Source organism: Heterodontus francisci, chromosome 5, assembly GCF_036365525.1.
Source record: "Heterodontus francisci isolate sHetFra1 chromosome 5, sHetFra1.hap1, whole genome shotgun sequence".
Taxonomy (NCBI): Eukaryota; Metazoa; Chordata; class Chondrichthyes; order Heterodontiformes; family Heterodontidae; genus Heterodontus; species Heterodontus francisci.
Window position 1 is genome coordinate 23,440,582 of NC_090375.1, and position 17,066 is coordinate 23,457,647.

The 17,066-nt window shown below is 43.7% G+C and overlaps 1 protein-coding gene across 3 annotated transcripts in view; it reads left to right on the forward strand.

Annotated features, from left to right (window-relative positions):
* Positions 1-17,066, forward strand: part of cep192 (centrosomal protein 192) — a 239,969-nt gene that overhangs the window by 47,631 nt on the left and 175,272 nt on the right. For all 3 annotated transcript variants that reach the window (XM_068031195.1, XM_068031194.1, XM_068031193.1), the window contains exons 9-11: positions 2,476-2,623; positions 10,866-11,164; positions 15,027-15,423. In XM_068031195.1, coding sequence (XP_067887296.1) covers positions 2,476-2,623; positions 10,866-11,164; positions 15,027-15,423 — 844 coding nt within the window. The remainder of the gene's footprint in view (positions 1-2,475; positions 2,624-10,865; positions 11,165-15,026; positions 15,424-17,066) is intronic.

The window sequence follows — 17,066 nt, forward strand, 5'->3', positions numbered from 1 at the left end:
CTTTAAGTCCAACAAGAAAGGGGGCACTGCTGGACCTGGTTGTTGGCAATGAGGTAGGCCAAGTGGATCAAGTGTCAGTCGGCAAACATTTAGGGGACAGTGATGATTGCATCATAAGTTCAGATTAGCTATGGGAAAGGACAAAGAACAGTCCAGAGAAAGAAAAATGAACTGGGGGAAAGCCAACTTTCAATAGGGTAGGAATGGATCTGATCCAGATAAATTGGAGTCCAAGTTTGGCAGGAAAAACAGTAACTGAACAAGGGTCTGCCTTTGAAGAAGAGATGATTTGGGCACAGTCAAAGTATATTTCCACCAAGGGAAAAGGTAGTGCAAACAAATCAAGAGCTCCTTGGATGTTGAACATAAGAATTAGGAGCGGAAGTAGGCCATCCAACCCCTCGAGTCTGTTCTGTTCAGTAAGACCATGACTGATCTGTTTGTGTTTCGAATTCCACACTCATCTACCCCTGATAACCCTTGGTTCCCTTGCCTAAAGAGAATCTATCACCCTCTGCCTTAAAATATTCACTGACACCGCCTCCACCACCTTCTGAGGCATAGAGTTCCAAAGTCGCACAGCCCTCAGAGAAATAGATAGAGATTAAGATGAAGTAAAAGTGTGCTTATGATGGATGTTGGGTGGTAAACACAACCAAGAATCGGGCAGAATATAGAAGGTTCAGAGGGTAAATGAAAAAGCAAATAGAATAAAAGCGAGACTATGAAAAGAATTTAGCAGCTAATATAGAAAGGAATCCAGAAATCTTCTATGGGCATATTAATAGTAAAAGGATGATGAAAGGTGGAGTGGGGCTGATTAAGGACCAAAAAGGGGGTTTACACATGGAGGCAGGGGGCATTCCTGAGGAATTAAATGAATACTTGGCATTTGTCTTTACTGAGGAAAAAGATAATGCACAGGTCATGGTGAAAGAGGAGGTAATTCAGACACTTAAAAGGTTTAAAATTGATTGAGGTATTGGATAGGCTAGCTGTACTTCAAGTTGATGAGGACCAGATCAGATGCATCTGAGGATACTGAAACTGGAAATTGCAGAGGCAGTGGCTATAATTTTCGAGTCTTGAGACTTGTGAGCAAAGTTATAGTGCAGAAAAGATTCACAAAAATAATTCCAGGGATGAGGAACTTCAGTTATGTGGGTAGCTTGGAGAAGTTGGGACTGTTTTTCCTTGGAGAAGAGAAGGTTGAGAGGAGATTTGATGGAGGTATTCAAAATCATGAGTGTTCTGGGCAGGGTAAATAGGGACAAACTGTTCCCATTGGTGGAGGGTTTGAGAACAAGAGGGCACAGATTTAAGGTAATTGGCAAAAGAAGGGACATGAAAAAGAAATAGTGACATGAAAAACCTTTTTAAATGCAGCGAGTGGTTCAGATCTGGAATTTGCTGCCTGAGCATGCGGTGGAGATAGGTTCAATCGAAGCATTCAAGAGGGAATTAGATTTTCTGAAAAGGAAGAATGTACAGGGCTACGGGGAGTAAGTAGGTCAGCGAGTGGGACTAGGTAAACTGCTCTTTCAGAGAGCCAGCACAGACATGACTGACCGAATGGCCTCCTGTGCTGTAACAGTTCTGTGATTCTATGATATCTTAAATTTCCATTAGACAAATAAATGCTGCTGATGATTTATCAAGCTTACAAGTAAGTAGCAAAGCATTATAGTTCAGGAAGGACCCAGTTTTGATCTTTAGTCTGGGCTCAGTAGTGATCAAGTGCTGCAATTGGTGCCACATCCCTGAATTGAGCATGTGGAAAAGTGGCTGGATTTCCCAACTGTACTTCCTATTTGCGGGGTCCCTGCTGTAATTCGGCCTGTGTGGGTATCAAGTGAGAACCATCTGGGATCTGGCTGTTAAGCAATAGACTGCTAATATTTGCTGCTGAGGGTTGGGTGAGTATAACGGCCAATTAAACTGCAGGCAACTGTACAGATTCACATTTTTGGAAGAAAGTTGTCAAGAGAAACCTTAACATAAGCAAGTCTGCATCCGACATAGGAACCCGAATATTTTGTAGTGTAAACTACATGAGTAGTTTAATATAATTCAAGTTAATCTTGCACAATGTATTTGCTCTGTCATAACTGATGGATTTTAACATGGAAGAATTTCACCACATAATCATGAAGAAGGTGATTCACATTAGGGTATAGTTAAACAATTTCTGCCAGCCTGCTTAGCTCCTTGTGTGAACCTAGATTGTAAGTAGTAACGGGTAATTTAACTGTGTAAGATGTTGTCGGTGAGCATAATCCTGTCCTTGCCTGGTGTCCATACACATGCATTGGTGTCCTGGCTGAGTTAAGTTATCTTAACACAAAATGGAGATTGAACATGAGTATTTTTCATTTATGTATTACAATAATGCAGCAAACAGTGCATCTGCTTAGTAAACAATTTAAATCTTCAAAATATCAGTTATTTAACAAGGTATCTTAACTTGCAATGCAGCTTGGAGAGAACAACCACCCTAGCTTTAGGCCAGGATTGGAAGGTGGTAGTTCTGATGAGTCCATTGGACCACTTGATGAAGTAAATGACATTGGATGTGAATTCAGAAGATCGGCAGAGGGTCAGGTCATAACTTCACCAGTTGTAGGTAAGCACATTATTATTGCATGTAAGACTGTTGTATACTCAATTTTTCATATGATGGCAAAATACTGCAGATACTGGAAAGCTGAAATAATAACCAAATACTGGAAATACTCAGCAGGTCAGGCAGCATCTATGGAGAGAGAAGCAGAGTTAACATTTCAGGTCTGTGACCCTTCAAGGTTTTGAAGAAAAGGTTTTAAGCAAGTGAAGGAGGGGGAAGAGAGAACAAAAGGGAAGGTGTGATAGGGCAGGAGAAATTAAACAACACAGATGTCACGGGACGGATCACATCCTTCTTAGTGTGGCGACCAGAACTGTACACCGTTCTCCAGCTGTGGCCGAACTAGCATTTTTATACAGCTCCATAATAACCTCCCTGCTCTTGTATTCTATGCCTCGGCTAATAAAGGCAAGTATCCCATATGCCTTCCTAACCACCTTATCTACTTGTGCTGCTGCCTTCAGTATTCTATGGACAAGTACACCAAGGTCCCTCTGACCACTTTCTGTACTTCCTAGGGTTCTATCATCAATTGTATATTACCTTGCCTTGTTAGTCCTCCCAAAATGCATTACCTCTCACTTCTCAGGATTAAATTCCATTTGCCACTGCTCTGCCCGTCTATATCATCCTGTAATCTAAGGCTTTCCTCCTCACTATTTACGACACAACCAATTTTCTGGTCATCTGCAAACTTACTGATCAAACCTCTTATATTCATGTCTAAATCATTCATGTACACCACAAACAGCAAGGGTCCCAGCACTGATCCCTGCAGTACACCACGGGTCACAAGCTTTCAATTGCAAATACAACCCTTGACCATCACCTTCTGCCTCCTATCACTAAGCCAATTTTGGATCCAATTTGCCAGATTGCCCTGGATCCCATGGGCTCTTAGCTTCTTGACCAATCTCCCATGTGGGACCTTATCAAAAGCCTTACTGAAGTCCATGTAGACAACATCAACTGCTTTACCCTCATCTACACATCTAGTCACCTCGAAAAGTTCAATCAAGTTAGTTGGACACAATCTTCCCCCTGACAAAGCCATGCTGCCTATCCTTGATTAATCCCTGCCTCTCCAAGTAGAGATTAATCCTGCCCCTCAGAATTCTTTACAATAGTTTCCCTACCAGTGATGTTAGACTCACCAGCCTGTAATTACCTGGTTTATTCCTACTACCCTTCTTGAACACAGATGAAAACTAATGATTTAAAATCTCACCTACATCCTCTGACTCCACACACACATTGCCACTTTGGTCTCTAATGGGCCCTACTCTTTGCTTGGTTATCCTCTTGCCCTTAATATACTTATAAAACACCCCCCCCTTAGGATTTTTCTTTATCTTGCCCGCCAATGTTTTTGCATGCCCCCACTTCGCTCTCCTAATCACTTTTTTAAGTACCCCACCCCCACACTTTGTATTGTACTCTAATGCCTCAGCTGTTTTCAGCACTCTGAATCTGCCATAAGCCTCCTTTTTTTATTCCTTATCCAATCCTACATCCCTTGACATCCAGCGTTCCCCGGAATTGTTGGTCCTACCCTTCACCTTTACGGGAACATGTTGGCCCTGAGCTCTCACTATTTCCCTTTTGAATGACTCCTGCTGGTCTGATGTAGACTTTCCTACAAGTAGCTGCTCCCAGTCCACTTCGGCCAGATCCTGTTTTATCATACTGAAATTGGCCTTCCCCCAGTTCAGTACCTTTATTTCTGGTCCATCTTTGTCCTTTTCCATAACTACCTTTAAATCTTAGAATTATGGTCGTTATACCTGAAATGCTCCCCCACTGACACTTCTACCACTTGTTTGGTTTCATTCCTTAAGATTAGGTCCAGTACTGCCCCTTCTCTTGTGGGACTTTCTATGTGCTGGCTCAAAAAGCTCTCCTGGGTGCACTTTCAGAATTCTGCCCCCTTTAAGCCGTTTGCAGTTAATATTGGGCAAGATGAAATCCCCTACTATTACCCTATTTTTACATCTGTCTGAGATTTGCCTACATATCTGCTCCTTTATCTCTCCCTGACTGTTTGGAGGCCTGCAGTACACTCCCAGCCAAGTGATTGCCACCTTTTTGTTTTTAAGTTCTATCCATATGGTCTCATTAGAGGAACTTTCTAAGATATCATCCCTCCTTACTGCAGTAATTGACTCCTTGATCAATAGTGTTATGCCACCTCCTCTTTTACACCCGTCCCTGTCACGCCTGAAGATTCTATACCCTGTAATATTGAGCTGCCAGTCCTGCCCTTCCCTCTACCTGTCTCTGTGATAGCAGTAATATCATATTCCCATGTGTTAATCAATGCCCTCAATTCATCTGCCTCACTGGTAAGACTCCTTGCATTAAAATAGATGCAATCCAGCCTTGCATTATTTGCTTGTGCCTTAACAGGTCTATATTTGCTCTGCCTTCCAGACTTCTAAAATAAAATTTAAAGAAGGCCAGTCATGCTCTGAAATTGTTGAACTCAATGTTGAGACAGAAAGCTGTATAAGTACCTAATCAAAAGATGAGGTGCTTCACTTGAGCACATTTAGGGAGGTGGTTACACCACAGGTTAGGAGCATGCAGGCAGATAGACAATGGGTGACTGATGGACAGTTGAAGAGAACCAGGCAGGTAGTGCACGAGTCCCCTGATATCTTTCTCACTAATCGGTTTTCCATTTTGGATATTGGTGAGGGTGATGGTTCCTCAGAGGAGTGCAGTCAGAGCCAGGTTTGTGGCACCACAGGTGGCTCAGCTGCACAGGAAGGGAGGAAGAGGAGTGGAAGAGCAGAAGTAATAGCGGATTCATTAGTTAGGGGAGCAGACAGGCGTTACTGCGGCAGTAAATGTGACTACAGGATGGTGTGTTGCCTCACTAGTGCTAGGGTCAAGGATGTCACGCAGTGGCTGCAAGATGTTCTTCTGGGAGAGGGTGAACAGCCAGAGGTCGTAGTCTACATTAGTACCAATGACATAGGTAAGAAGGGGGATGAGGTCCTGAAAGCAGATGTTAGGGAGCTGGAAAGGAGATTAAAAAGCAGGACCTCAAAAGCAGTAATCTCAGGATTGCTCCCAGTCCCACGTGCAAGTGAGCATAGGAATAGGAGAATTGAGCGATTGAACATGTGGCTGGAGAACTGGTGTAGGAGGGAAGGTATCAGATTTCTGAGACATTAGGACTGGTTCTGGGGCAGGTGGGACCTATGCAAGATGGATGGGTTGCATCTTAGCGGGACTGAGATGAATATCCTCGCAGGGCGATTTGCTCGTGCTGTTTGGGAGGGTTGAAACTAAATTGTCAGGGGGATGGGAACCTGAGAGGGAGTTCAGATTGGAGGGAAGCAAAACTGGTAACTTGTCAGGGGTGTGGGAAACAGGAGCAAATATCGGAGGAATACCAAGATGCACAGAATATTCGAGTTAGATAGCACGGGAGTAGGGAATAGTACGTTATTAAGTGGGGTCAGAGTAAGGGAGGAAGTCATAAAGTCTGAATCAGGGTTAATGTGCATGTATGTGAATGCACAGAGTGTGGTTAATAAGACTGGTGAGGTACAGGTGCAGATTGCCATGTGGTAATCTGATGTTGTGGCTCTAACAGAGACCTGGCTCAAAGAAGGACAGGATTGGGTGTTAAATATTCCTGGATACAAGGTGTTTAGGAAAGATAGAAAAGGGATAAGAGGAGGGAGGGGTGGCAGTGTTGATTAAGGAGAGCATTGTGGTGCTGGAGAAAAAGAATGTCCCAGTGGGGTTGAGGACAGAATCAATTTGGCTAGAGCTAAGGAACAAAAAAGGTGCAGTTACATTGCTCGGTGTTGTCTGTAGGCCACCAACTAGTGGGAAGGACGTGGAGGAACAAATTTGCAAGGGAATTAGAGTTGCAAAAATTATAGGTTAGTTATAGTGGGCGACTTTAATTATCCAAACATAGAATGGGATAACAGAAGCGTAAAGGACAGTGAGGGGCAAGAGTTCCTAGAGTGTGTACAAGAAAATTTTCTACAGTATGTAGTCCAATGAGAAAGGAGGCACTGTTAGACCTGGTTCTTGGTAATGAGGTGGGCCAAGTGGATCAAGTATCAGTAGGAGAACACTTGGGGGATAGTGATCATTGTATCACAAGGTTTGGGCTGACTATGGAAAAGGACTAAGAATCCAGGCTGAGAATAATTATCTGTGGGAAGCCCAACTTCAATGGGGTAAGAATGGAGCTGGGGCGAATAAATAGTCAAAAGCTGGCAGGAAAACCGGTACATGAACAATGGGCTACCTTCAAAGAAGACATCGTTCGGGCACAGTCAAAGAATGTTCCCTCAAAGGGGAAAAGTAGGGAAAACAAATGCAGAGCTCCCTGAATGACTAGGTAGAGATTAAGATAAAGCTGAAAAAGTGTGCTTATGACAGACGCCAGATAGAAAATACTATTGAGAACCAGGCTGAATATTGAAGCTCCAGAAGGGAAGTGAAAAAGGAAATAAGAGAAGCCAAGAGAGCATGAAAAGAGACTGGTAGCTGGCCTTAAAGGAAATCCCAAAGTGTTTTACAGGCATATAAACAATAAAAGGGTGGTAAAAGGAGGAGTGGGGCCAATTAGGGACCAGACACGGGATTTACATGTAGGCAGAGGGCCTAGCTGAGGTATTAAATGAATACTTCACATCTGTGTTTGCTTGGGTTGCATCTTCTTCCTTGGTAATGGTGAAAGAGGAGGTAAGTCAGACACTAGAAGGGTTTAAAATTGATAGAGGAAGTATTAGATAGGCTGTACTTTAAGTGGATCAAGCACCAGGACCAGATGAGATGCATTCAAGGATAATGGTGGAAGTGAGGGTGGAAATCATGGAGGCACTGGCCATAATTTTTCAGTTTTCCTTAGACTGTGGGGTGGTGCCAGAGGACTGGAGAATTGCCAACGTTACACCCTTGTTCAAAAAAGGGTGTAAAGATGAGCCCAACAACTACAGGCCAGTCAGTTTAACTTGGGTGGTTGAGAAACTTCTGGAAAATTTAATTTGGGACCAAGTCAGTAGTCACATGGACAAATAAGAGTTTATTAAAGAAAGCCAGCATGGATTTCATAAGGGAAAATCATGTTTAACTAACTTGCTGGAGTTTTTTGAGGAGGTGAGAGGTTTGATGAGGGCAATGCTGTTGATGTGGTGTACATTGACTTTCAAAAGGCATTTGATACAGTGCCACGCAACAAACTTGTGAGCAAACTTGTAGCTCATTCGAATAAAAAAGACAGTAACAACATGGATAAGGAATTGGCTGAGTGAAGGGGAACAAAGAGTAGTGATTAATGGATGTTTTTTGGGCTGGAGGAAGGTTTGTAGTGGAGTTCCCCAGGGATCAGTGTTGGGACCCTAGCTTTTCCTGATATATATTGGTCTAGACCTTGGTGTTCAGGGCACAATTTCAAAGTTTGCAGATGATATGAAACTTGGAAACGTTGTGAACTGTGAGGAGGATAATGTAGAACTGCAAAAGGACATAGACAAGTTGGTGAAATGGGCGGACAGGTGGCAGATGAAGTTCAATGCAGAGAAATGTGAAGTGATTCATTTTGGTAGGAAGAACATGAAGAGACAATATAGAATAAAGGGTACACTCCTAAAGGAGGTGCAGGAGCAGAGGGACCTAGTTGAATATGTGCATAAGTCATTGAAGGTGGCAGGACAGGTTGAGAGGTTGATGAAGCATACAATATCCTGGGCTTTATTAATAGGAGCATAGAGTACAAGAGCAAGGAAGTTATGTTGAACGTGTGTAAGACCTCAGCTGGAATATTGCGTCCAGTTCTGGGCACCGCACTTTAGGAAAGACGTGAGGGCATTGAAAAGAGTAGAGAAAAGATTAAAGAGAATGGTTCCAAGGATGAGGAATTTCAGTTATGAAGCTAGATTGGGGAAGTTAGGACTATTTTCCATGGAGAAGAGAAGGCTGAGAGGTGATTTGATAGAAGTATTCAAAATCATGAGGGGTCTGGACAGAGTAGATAGAGAGTGAAACTGTTTCCACTCATGAAAGGATCGAGAATGAGGGGGCACAGATTTTAAGTAATTGGTAAGAGAAGCAAAAGTGACACGAGGAAAAACTTTTTCACGCAGCGAGTGGTTAAGGTCTGGAATGCGCTGCCTGAGAACGTGGTGAAGGCAGGTTCAATTGAAGCATTCAAAAGGGAACTAGTGATATGAAAAGGAATGTTCAGGTTTTGGGGGAGAAGGCGGGGGAATGGGACTGAGGGAATTGCTCTTTCACAGAGCCAGTGCAGACACGATGGGCTGAATGGCCGCTTGCTGCACTATAATGATTCTGTGATTCTATGACAGATGAGGGGGCTACATATCTCTTTTGGAAACGCAAAATTAGTTGCGGGGTGTCATGATGAAGCGTTCAGTTTAGTTTAGAGATACAGCACTGAAACAGGCCCTTCGGCCCATCGAGTCTGTGCCGACCATCAACCACCCATTTTATACTAATCCGACACTTCCCATATTCCCACCACATCCCCACCTGTCCCTATATTTCCCTACCACCTACCTATACTACGGGCAATTTATAATGGCCAATTTACCTACCAACCTGCAAGTCTTTTGGCTTGTGGGAGGAAACCGGAGCACCCGGAGAAAACCCACGCAGACACAGGGAGAACTTGCAAACTCCACACAGGCAGTACCCAGATTTGAACCCGGGTCGCTGGAGCTGTGAGGCTGTGGTGCTAACCACTGCACCACTGTGCCGCCATCTTTTGGATATCTGAAGATAGGTCATCTGTTAGCCCTTGGGGTGCTGAAATTAATCTGGCCACATTAGAATCTTACGACCTACTGTTGAAAGCTTTGGTCTTCGATTCTGCCCTCCACTTCTAAAGAGACAGATGCTGGGATATGGTTCCACAAGTAGTAGCAATCTTCGCTTTGCCATGATGGTGATTGTGAACCGGTGGATCAGACGGTAAAGTTATCACAGATGAGCCCAATAGTGCTCCTACCTTTATCAGGAAAACCTGTTTTTTTTTTAAATCATTCATGGGATGTGGGCATCCCTGGCTAGGCCAGCATTTATTGTCCATCTCTAATTGCCCTTGAGAAGGTGGTGGTGAGCTGCCTTCTTGAACCGCTGCATTCCATGTGAGGTAGGTACACCCACAGTGCTGTTAGGAAGGGAGTCCCAGGATTTTGACCCAGTGACAGTGAAGGAACGGCGATATGGTTCCAAGTCAGGATGGTGTGTGACTTGGAGGGGAACTTGCAGGTGGTGGTGTTCCAAGGGCTGCTGCCCTTGTCCTTCTAGATGATAGAGGTCGCGGTTTGGAAGGTGCTGTCTAAGGAGCCTTGGTGGATTGCTGCAGTGCATCTTGTAGATGGTACACACTGCTGCCACTGTGCGTCGGTGGTGGAGGGAGTAAATGTTTGTGAATGGTGTGCCAATCAAGTGGGCTGCTTTGTCCTGGATGGTGTCGAGCTTCTTGAGTGTTGTTGGAGCTGCACCCATCCAGGCAAGTGGAGAGTATTCCATCACACTCCTGACTTGTGCCGTGTAGATGGTGGACAGGCTTTGGGGAGTCAGGAGGCGAGTTACTCACCGCATGATTCCTAGCCTCTGACTTGCTCTTGTAGCCACGGTATTTATATGGCTACTCCAGTTCAGCTTCTGGTAGATGGTAGCCCCCAGGATGTTGATAGTGGGAGATTCAGCGATGGTAATGCCATTGAATGTCAACGGGATATGCTTAGATTCTTTCTCGTTGGAGATGGTCATTGCCTGGCACTTGTGTGGCACGAATGTTACTTGCCACTTAACAGCCCAAGCCTGGATATTGTCCCGGTGTTGTTGCATTTCTACATGGACTGCTTCAGTATCTGAGCAGTTGCGAATGGTACTGAACATCCCCACTTCTGACCTTTATGATTGAAGGAACATAACTGATGAAGCAGCTGAAGATGGTTGGGCTTAGGACACTACCACTTAAACTTGTCTCTCAGTACTGCAGTTGCTCTCAGGCCAATTGTGGTGCTGTTAATTGTACCCGTGCACAAATTGGGCATATACAGATCACCTGGTAAGCAACCTTGAACTGTTTTAAAATATAAACCTGAAATACAATGTAATTAGTAGCAGCTTTGACAATGATGACACTGGAGTTAGATGATCAACTGTGCATCTTACCTATGTATAAACACATTAATTTACACTGTGTTAACAGAAGTTTTCAAACTATGTAATGTTACAGGTGATGGAGGTGGTGGAGGGGATGGTAGTAGTGGGAATGAAGAAGATGGAAATGGTGTGTCAGCTATTCCTTCCAATTCTACAACCTTTGATGATCGATGGGGACGTGAAATAGTGGACAGAAATATAGCTGGAGAAGAAAATGACAACGATAGTACAGCAACTGTTCCTTCTAATACTGCAACTTACGATAATTTGCGAGGCCTCAGAATAGTGGATAGGAATATAGCTGGGCAAGATCAAGCACACAGAACACTTCCATTTCAAGGGAATAGGGAGTTTATTCCTGGTCAGAATGAGGTAAGAAAGCAAAACAAGTTTACAGTTTTCCATCTCATTTTTCAACCTACTGAACTCTATATACTGCATCTAGAGATTTGAGTTGTGATGATTACTTTTGCATAAAATGCATATTTTATATACATACTGCTTCCAACACTTCTCTTAGTCAGAGAATCGTTTAGGCCCAGTAGGCAATGGAAAAGTCATCAGTATTGTTCCTGGCGCAGATCTTAAGTTATCCTCCAGAAGAAGTTCAACCCATCGCCAGGAAGCTTCAGTAAATGAAGTTCCTTCAAAGACAATGATTGCTATAATTTTTAAATTGCTTTGTAATTTCTGCCTACCTGAGGTGAACCTTCTGACATCAAGAAGGGTAGACTTGAAGCCAATCTCCAAGATATAAATCGAGAGATTTACTGCAAGAAGATAGAAATAGTTGCAGGGAGGCAGGTCTCTCGGCTAGACTGACCTGTTGTTTAGTGTCCTGGAGTGAGAGTGCACCTCATGGCAAGTATATCTATTTGTCAAAGAGATGTAAGAACCTGTTTTTTAAAAAAAAAATTTGCTAAGCTTCGTGTTGGATTTTGGACATCTGGAACATTAAGGTGATTGGTATAGCAAACGCTGCCCTGCACAAGCTCTTCCCTGTGCAGCCCATTGTTGCTGAGGAAACCCTTGAGCATGGAAGAACAGGTGCTTGAGGTGTGTTGCTGCAGATCATGGTTTGACAATGTGCATTCTTGTATTTGTGGCTTGGTGCTGCTGCTTTTTTGTTTTCAGCATCTGAGCTCTCAAAGCTGCAATTATTGCCCATTCTTCAAATCATTTGGTGGCAGAGAAGCAACCAAATGTTGGTGAAACTCCATACATCCAACTGGTGGAAGTACATTGATAGTAAATGATTTTTCATTCTGTGATTTGGAGGATGGTGGTAATGCACTTGCACATCTTTACAGGGAGTTGCACTGCTCAGTGCTGCTTTTGATATCTTCTAGTCAGGGTTCAAACTGCCCTTGTCTAGCGACTATCTTGTGAATATTCTGCAGGGGTGGGGTGAGGGTGAATGTGGCTTCAAGATGACATGTCTGCACAGCTAGATAAAGTGGTTAGTAAGGCATATGGGATACTTGCCTTTATGAGCCGAGGCATAGAATACAAGAGCAGGGAGGTTGTGATGAAGCTGTATAAATTTTTTTTAAATTATTATTCATTCATGGGATGTGGGCGTCACTGGCTATGCCAGCATTTATTGCCCATCCCTAATTACCCTTGAGAAGGTGGTGGTGAGCTGCCTTCTTGGACCACTGCAGTCCATGTGAGGTAGGTACACCCACAGTGCTGTTAGGAAGGGAGTTCCAGGATTTTGACCCAGCGACAGTGAAGGAATGGCAATATAGTTCCAAGTCAGGATGGTGTGTGACTTGGAGGGGAACTTGCAGGTGGTGATCGCATGCATCTGCTGCTCTTGTCCTTCGAGGTGGTAGAGGTTGCGGGTTTGGAAGGTGCTGTCAAAGGAGGCTTGGTGCATTGCTGCAATGCATCTTGTAGATGTACACACTGCTGCCACTGTGCGTCGGTGGCGGAGGGAGTGAATGTTTGTGGATGGGGTGCCAATCAAGCGGGCTTGTGTTGAGCTTCTTAAGTAGTGTTGGAGCTGCACCTATCCAGGCGAGTGGAGAGTATTCCATCACACTCCTGACTTGTGTCGTTTAGATGGTGGACAGGCTTTGGGGAGTCAGGAGGTGAGTTAATTGCCGCAAAATTCCTAGCCTCTGACCTGCTCTTGTAGCCATGGTTTTTATATGGCTACTCCAGTTCAGTTTCTGGTCAATGGTAGCCCCTAGGATGTTGATAGAGGGGAATTCAGCGATGGTAATGCCATTGAATGTCAAGGGGAGTTGGTTAGATTCTCTCTTGTTGGAGAAGGTCATTGCCTGGCACTTGTGTGGCGCAAATGTTACTTGCCACTTATCAGCCCAAGCCTGGATATTGTCCAGGTCTTGCTGCTAGTTAGGCCACAGCTGGAGTACTGTGTGCAATTCTGGTCACCACACTATAGGAAGGATGCGTTAGCACTGAAGGGGGTGCAGAGGCGATTCACCAGGATGTTGTCTGGGGTGGAACATTTAAGCTATGAAGAGAGGTTGGATCGGCTTGGGTTGTTTTCACTGGAGCAGAGAAGACTGAGGGGTGACCTGAACGAGGTGTACAAGATTATGAGGGGCATGGACAGGGTGGATAGAGAGCAGCTGTTCCACTTAGTTGAAGGGTCAGTTACGAGGGGTCACAAGTTTAAGGGGGATATGAGTAAGAACTTTTTTACCCAGAGGGTGGTGACGGTCTGGAATGCCCTGCCTGGGAGTGTGGTAGAGGCAGGTTGCCTCACATCCTTTAAAAAGTACCTGGATGAGCACTTGGCACGTCATAACATTCAAGGCTATGGGCCAAGTGCTGGCAAATGGGATTAGGTAGACAGGTCAGATGTCTTTAATGCATCGGTGCAGACCCGATGGGCCAAAGGGCCTCTTCTGTATTGTATTATTCGGTGATTCTGATTTTTCAATTTACAGTACTATTTTCTTCTCTTATTCTCCAAGACTATCTTTCAAGTTCTGCTTTTCCACAGTTAGATTCTGACCATTGCTTTTCTGTATCTAGCTTTTAAAATGTTTTAGTTCGATCCTCTTGGTAAATCTTCATCTTAATAATTCGAAGTGCTCCATCATAGGATATCACCCAGGTTTACCCGAGAAACTGTTGTTTATGAAGCCGACACCATTTAGCCCATCTACTAAGTCAGCCACATCACCTGTGATTGAATTCATTTGCTTGTTAGCCCTACCAAAGACCAGAAATTGTCTTCCAAATGTAATTTCTGAGCTCCTGTTGGTAATGAGCCTAAACCCATTTGAGCACTACTCCTCTCTATTTATTCATGTATGAACACCCAATCACCTGCTCCCTTCACTCTGAAATCTGACACTTCATGTCTGAGGTGGAGGGGCAGAGAAAGGTGAAATTTGAAGGGGACTTGGTCATCGTTTTGTTTTAAGAAGTGGAAAGTGACCGAGTTATGAAATTGGTCGGGGGATGTCTGGGAGAAGGGAGATGCAGAAGTGGTTCGAGAGTGTAGTCAGGTTCTCAGTCACATGGAGGTGAGGGAATGGTGATATGACTATTGATGGGGGTAATCAATATGGAGGATGAGGCTGACAGGTGGGCAGGGAAGCAATGAACGTGGGGGCAGATTAGTTTGAAGTTGAAGCACAGGTTGTATAATTTTGCAGAATTAAAATCCCAATTTTTTTGGAAGAATTGACATCTTCTAGATTTCACCAACGCTGCCAACAAAGCTAATATACTGCATTTCAGTTCGGTACAGAGATATCGAATGAGTCTTTTTCATTCCCAGTGTGCCATGACCTCAGGCTCTGAAGAGCATATTTCCTTTTAAGGCTATTAAGTCCTGAATAATTAGTTGCTTTGCTGTGAATTTGAGAGAGTTAGAACTGAATTGAGACTCTTGGAGAGATGGCACATATCCCAACAGTCTGGGATAGATTGAACCCAGGTGGGAGAAACAATAGTGCAGTGGACAAAGACAAAGAAGTGCCACCCAGTTCTGGTAAAGGTTCACAAGAAACAATACTATAATTTTGTACAGTCTGTTTGCTAAATGATCAAAATGATGTTGCAGAAGCTTGCTGGATTATTTTTATTTTAACAAAATCTGGTTCATATCTAATTAGCTATCTCATTTAGCTTAAAGCACAGTGCATGAAGTGGCAATATTTGTTTCAGAAATTTTTACTCTGCTATTTAAAGATTTTTGCAGCTGAACCACAGGTAGCCTAACTTTATTTCTGTTTCTGTTCCACAGGATTCTATGGAGACCAATGTGAATGCAGAAATGAAGCTGGATTCTGTATATTTTCGCTCTGTGGGTGGCAATACTACCCCAGATGAGCAGTTACTTTCTGCTGTTCAAGGCACTATTTTCCATCTTTCACAGTTCACCTGCTCTCGTAGTGGTGATGACGACTTGGGTCTTAGAGATGGACCTTGTGGACATGCAACAATAGGCCAGACAGCTGTTACAAGGAGTGATGATGCTGATCAGACCTCGGGTCCACCTCTTGCTGCTGCCTACTTATCACCTGTGTATTCAGATGAAAGTGCAATTGAGACGTGGCAGGACTGCTCAAAAAACTCTCAGTTTTGTGAACAGCAGAAAGCTGAATGGAGCACTAGGTGCTCCCAATGGGATAATGGAGAAGGTACCTTTTTGTAGTTGCTAATTTTAGACTATGTCGTCATGTCTGAGATTAATTGTAGGTGCTAACAAATACCATAATTCTATGTTTTGCAGCTGACTTTTGTTTAACTGATTCCTCAAGGCTTATGCAATGAAAATATTTAGCAATTGGCTTTAATATTCTCCACAGCTTTCATTTTATCATTGGAAAAAAAAATCCATGTTAATTAAGCAATTAATTCTGGTCAAAATAAGCTACTGAGGACTTTCTCTTTTACTTTTACACACATTAATATGCCAACCTGTCATAAGTAGCATAAATAAGATCTTGTAGAAATGGGATACTGAGCCATGCAACCACAATGCAATTTTTAATAGATAGCATCAAGCAGGTGCAAAATTCACAGTGGTGTTTTTGTTTATCCCTGCTATGCCTACATAACCTAAACCTCCTGTGCCCATTCACATATGTATTTTGGATGTCCTCTGTCCTAGCAAAAATAAGAGTGCACAGAGTTACCCTTGTGACGTGGTTTGATAATTGGTTGAGAGGTAGGAGAGAGTAAAGATAAAGGGAACAGTCTTTGGAGGAATGTGACAAAATGGTGTATGCCAAGGATGTTTACTGGGGGCTCTACTTTTCAGTATGTATATGAAATGACTTGAGTGATGTGATAGAGTTGGTAATCCGTGTTGGCAAATTACTAAGTCAGGATGTCAAATTAAGTCACAGTAATGTGTGTAGATGGGAGCAGGGAATTAATTAGAAATAGACAGAGAGTAAAGGAAACGGCAAAACCACGGCAGGTGAACTTCAATGTGGGGAAGTGTGTGATTATCCATTTTGGAAATGCCACTGACAAATCTTTGAGACCAGGCAGATTTGGGTGTCCATATACACTGACAAACATCATTGGTAAGTTAATGGAATGTTTTTGTGCTTGCAGTGCAAAACTGGCTGCGCCCCTAGCCGAGCTGTTCCAGTACAGCTACAACACTGGCATTTACCCTGCAATGTGGCAAATTGCCCAGGTATGCCCTCCACAAAAAGCAGGACAAATTCAGTCGGGCCAGTTACCGCCCCATCAGTCTACTCTCATCAGCAAAGTGACGGAAGGTGTCGTAGACAGTGCTATCAAGCATCACTTAAACCGCAACAACCTGCTGATTAATGCTCAGTTTGGGTTCTGCGAGGGCCACATGGCTCCTGACCTCATTACAGTCTTGGTCCAAACATGGACAGAAGAGCTGAGGTCAGAGTGACCACCCTTGATATCAAGGCAGCATTTGACCGAGTGTGGCCTCCAGGAGCCCTAACAAAATTTAAGTCAATGGGAATCAGGGACAACTCGCCAATGGTTGGAGTCATATCTAGCACAAAGGAAGATGATTGTCCTCCAACAACCACAATCATCTCAGCCCCAGGATATTGTTGCAGCGGTTCCTCAAGGTAGTGTCTAAGGCACAACCATCTTCAGCTGCTTCATCAATGACCTTCCTTCAATCATAAGCTCAGAAGTGGGGATGCACACTGAATGATGTTCAGTACCATTCGCAACTCCTCAGATCCTGAAACAGTCCATGTCCATATGCAACAGGACCTGGATAACTTTCAGGCTTGGGCTGTTAAGTGGCAAGTAAGATTCGTGCCACACAAGTGCCAGG